The sequence below is a fragment of the Theropithecus gelada genome, chromosome 3, assembly GCF_003255815.1.
Source record: "Theropithecus gelada isolate Dixy chromosome 3, Tgel_1.0, whole genome shotgun sequence".
In the NCBI taxonomy this organism is placed as follows: Eukaryota; Metazoa; Chordata; class Mammalia; order Primates; family Cercopithecidae; genus Theropithecus; species Theropithecus gelada.
The window spans coordinates 32390841-32395888 of NC_037670.1; the positions used below are offsets into that span (position 1 = coordinate 32390841).

Here is a 5048-nt window from a genome sequence, read left to right on the forward strand (position 1 = left end):
AAAATCCATCCCCTAAAGTATTTATCCTTTGAGTTACAAACAGTCTAATTATACTCAAGACCTTTTAAAATGTACAATTAAGTTGTTATTGACTATAGTCACCCTATTGTGCTATCTAATAGTAGGTCTTATTCATTATTTCTAAGTATTTTTGCTGGGGTGGGGAGTTGAGGATGTTCAGTAAGTACAAAAAATAGAAAGTTTTAAAAATGATACTTTAATGAACAGATGAACAGATCTTTAATGATATTTAATGAACAGATACTTCAATGAACAGATCAGTAGGCAGTGGTTAGAAATTACCTCAGAATAAATGAGCACAGGATAGACATAGAAGAACATCAGGAAAGACGTTATAGTGAATACAAAGAAGAGGTAGAAAAAAAAGCATTGAGATAAGTGGATGGAAGGCAGAGGGGGTTGGGGAAATGTATGCAATAAACTTCTACCTGGCTGTTTCTATAGCTGTTGAGAAAATGGGAAGAAAAATGAAAGCTGATGAGAATGGAAATAGAGGTCATATATACACTACTGAAAAAGGATAAAGAAAGAAAGTAATTGACTGGAGTGTGCAAAACAGAGGCAGATGCAATCTGCAATTTTACTAGGACTTTGAATAAAACCAATTATAAAGGAGAGTGTTAGGACTTGAATGGAAAACTGAACTACCGCTCTGATAAGCCTGCATTGGAGATGGATTTTGTGCCCTCAATTTCTGAAATTAATTCTTACATATTTTGCAACCAAAAGGTTCTGAAGCTGGTGTACAAAGCCAAAAATAGTATAAAAGTTATTGTGAATAAAATGCTAAAAATCAACATATGCTCTCTTTTTTTGAGTCGTTTGGCTATTGTACACAGCAGGGCATTAAAATCATTTTGATTTCAAATGTTTTCCTGTATTGTGAATATAGGCATTTTCTGAAGACTTCACCTTGATAAATAAGTTTGCTTTTTAAAACTACAGATTTAACATCTGTAAATTGAAAAAATGGCTATAAATTCAGTTGAATATGAAGTTATCAGTTTGGAAGATGATGGACAAAGGAAATGATTCATTATAAAAGAAATACCATAAAGTGTAGATGATGTAATACACCTGGTAATAGGCAATTCTGTTGAGCATTTGGAATGTGCATATTTTGAACAGTCAGCCATTTCTTCTCATAAAAGCAAAGCAGTAAGTTCAATCGTGTCCTGAATAAGACATTAAGTAAGCTGAAATATTTTAATGAGAATGAGGGCCTCTCCCTGCATGAGAAGACAATAGATAAATGAGTTGTAACATCAAACGTAATATAAATAACTACAGCAAAGGAGGGTATACAGATGACTCATCACATGCTCTGACCAGGGTATATAAGCCTCTTACACATGCTGGCATTTTACACTGAGGATCTTGCCTTGAGCAGCAAACCAACTCACCACTCCTGACACCATGAACTACTACGGCAACTACTATGGAGGCCTGGGCTACGGCTATGGAGGCTTCGATGACCTGGGCTATGGCTATGGCTGTGGATGTGGCGGCTTCCGCAGACTGGGCTATGGCTGTGGCTATGGAGGCTATGGATACGGCTCTGGCTTCGGGGGCTATGGATACCGCAGCTGCCGCCCGTCATTCTACGGAGGATATGGATTCTCTGGATTTTACTGAAATCGTTCCCTGACAACCTAACATGAGAGGCCATAAGAAGATCACCCAAACCTGACTGCAATAACAAAAGAACGAGGTCACCCTGGATCAAGCCGAGATCAAGAGCAGTTAGCATCTGAGAGTTTTAAGAATACCTATCATTCCATAATTCTTTGCTTTATGTCTCTGGATGTGTCTTACTTGTACCTTTATAGCTGTGGGGCTTCTCTCTTCCTTTTGGAATAAAGTATGTTGACTTAAAGCAAATACATGGCTTTTATTTTTTGCTTGGCTCAAAATGGCAAAGTGGTTATTTATAATTATATCCAGTGAAAAAAGAACAAACTATATACATATAGAAGTATATTATATATAATAAAATAATTTTGTATATACATGCACCTATCTATATAGCTGTATGTATGTGTGTGCATGTATATATCCGCATTCAAAGGTCACAGTTGACCCTTGAATAATGTAGGGGTTGGGGTACTGATTCCCCTGGGCAGTTGAAAATCCACATAAAACTTTTGACTCTCCAGACACCTAACTACTGGCAGCCGACTGTTGACTGGAAGCCTCACTGATAATATAAACAGTTGATTAACACATACTTTGTATTTTATATGCATTATACACTGTATTCTTACAATAAAGTAAATAAGAGAAAAGAAAATGTTATTAAAATAATAAGGAAGAGAATTTATATTTACTGTTTGTGAAGTGGAAGCAGCTCATCATTCAGGTCTTTATCCTCATTGTCTTCACATTGGATAGGTTGAGGAGGAGGAGGAAGAGGAGGAAGGGGGACGTTGGTCTTGCTGTCTCAGGAGTGGCAGAGGTAGAACAAAATCTGAGTATGAGTGGATTCACTCAGTCCAAGCCCATGTTGTCCAAAGTAAGCTGTACATGCACAAATTAAAACCATAACACTCAATTAAAAAGAATCTTTTTTCTTTGGAATACTGTGCCGTATTGACCATATCTTTTTCATTTCAATGCTTTCAGTTAGATGTCAGTGTTTAAATTCAGCCCTGAAATACCAACTTTATAAACTTTCAAATCTCAATGGAGACCAACATGAAGAGTATGTACTTCTATAGTTTGTTCAAAATGTATGTTTATTTGGCCCTTTCAATGGTAAGAAAAGTAATGATAAGACAAAGTATGTATCTGAAAATACACTGAAAATGAACTTCTTTTTGTGACTTTCATGTTTTATTCCTGGTCCGTTGTGGTGTGACACAAAGTTGCTCTCTCATATTATCAGCACATTTAAATATTTTGCAATACACCAAGGAAATATAGAAATCACTGCCATCACTTATGAAGTAATTCATATTAAGGCTGTGACTGACCTGAAGCTTTATACACTCTAGCCAAGCCTCTTTTAACCTCCAACAAGCAAACATGGGCCTTTTCATGTTGGTATGTCAAATAACTGCCCAAGAAAAATATGTAATAACATATTATTATGTTTCAAGAATAATGTATTTCAGTACTGAAACAAAAGTGAATGTCTTTTGTTTGAGTCAAGCAAATTCAAAAATGCCAGGAAAATAATATAAACGAACTGTGGAGTGTGCAGGGGTACTACTATAAAGTTTTCCCAATGCTTACCCTGATACCATCTTGAATGGGAAAAGATCTCCAAAAAGTGAAATCATTTGCTATGGATCAAAAATGACATGACAAGGAGATCCCAGACCAGAACCCAGTTTTACTAAATATCAGGCATTCTACTTCCCCATGCTCACTGTTCCATTCATTTTTTACATCTCTTCTTGTGTGTTGTCACATGAAGCATCTTGAAGGCTCTGGTCATGTGCGTCTGAAGACTTTAATTATCATGGCCAAATAACCACCTCTATTTATTTTCATTTGTAAACACTCTGTTGTAGAATCTTGAACTTAGCAATTTTTAATGTAGCTTTATCTGTGTAAAAACAACTTGTTAATAATGAAAATCCAATATTTTAATATTTAAAAGAAATCATAATGCATTTGAAAAACTCTGACTTGTTTGCTGAACATATGGATGGATTTGCTTAGCCAGATACTATTACCAATTCTTTCATTCAATTCAAGTGAGATGTTGCAGTTTCACCATAAATAGATCTCAGTAAAAATATCTTAGTATCTCCATTGCAGGGCTGTAGTATTTAGTTTTACTGAGTACGACAGAATTTCACATGAAAATTTTTTACTCCCTAAGTGGTCAATGGCATCACAGTCTGAAGAAAGGCTATGTCAAAAGAAGAACAATTAATATAACCATTTAGAGGAAAGTAACACTTTTAGTATAATGCAATTTTATCATATTATTACATCTCTAGTTGTTAGATTGTATTGATTTGTGTTGAAATTAAAAGAATACCTTCGGAATACATTTCCTTCCAAGGAAAAGCTGTCACCTGGTCTAGAGAAAATGCATCATAGGGTCATCAGCCCCACAACTGAGAAAAGGAATCTCCAAAATGTAGGTATAATATTACAAGATAACAGGAAGAAAAAATAACTGAGGGTACAAGTCCTCAGTTGATTCCAAGAATTTAGTCACATACAGCCACAGCTGACCCCAAACATAGTTAATTCAGCTGTGCCCTTAACTCCAACCCTGAGCCTTTAAGTTCTTATTAACCTTATATGATCTCAAATATAGTGATCAGTTATTTTTAGTCTTATCAGTAATTTCCAAATGTTGCATTTTCACAACTGAATTTGTATACTTCTTTGCAATAATCACCATGTAGTAACAGCACAGTACATAAATGCTGAATGGATGAATAAATTCTAAAGTCTATGCCTCTCAAAGGCATGAGTAATTCTCTGGCCGCATCTGAACAATAGGGATTTATAAAGATGAAATGAGGGCTGGGCGAGGTGGTTCATGCCTCTAATCCCAACACTTTGGGAGGTCGAGGGGGGGAGGGTCACTTGAGCCCAGGAGCTTGAGACCAGCCTGGGCAACATAAAGAAGACAATGAAATGAGCTCCAATAGCATCTGACTTTAGAGGAACATATAACCTTCATTTTATTTCATTTGTAATATGCAATATATCTAGCTATGAAGAAATCTATTTAGGATCTGGTATGCCAAGACTTTAGATACAGCAATTTCTTCTCATTAAGTGATGTAATAACTTTTAAGGGCCACTGTAACTCAGCAACAAAGCAAACTCAAACAATTTAAAGAATGCGAGGGCCTCTCCTTGTGCCAGGGAACAATGAATGACTTCTGTTAAGTAATTAATTGAAAACACACACACACACACACACACACACACAAACAGGTACGCATGTGACTCACCACATGCTCTGACCAGGGTATATAAGCCTCCCTCGACACATGCTGCCATTCACACTCAGGATCTTGCCTTGAGCAGCAAACCAACTCACCACTCCTGACACC

At 36.3% G+C, this 5048-nt stretch overlaps 1 protein-coding gene across 1 annotated transcript; it reads left to right on the forward strand.

The window, feature by feature from the left end:
* The first annotated feature begins 1416 nt into the window (after positions 1-1416).
* LOC112621437 (keratin-associated protein 19-5) lies at positions 1417-1865 on the forward strand. The gene has a single exon (XM_025380874.1). The coding sequence runs from the start codon at positions 1438-1440 to the stop codon at positions 1654-1656; it is 219 nt and encodes a 72-aa protein (XP_025236659.1). The 5' UTR covers positions 1417-1437; the 3' UTR covers positions 1657-1865.
* Positions 1866-5048: the final 3183 nt, after the last annotated feature.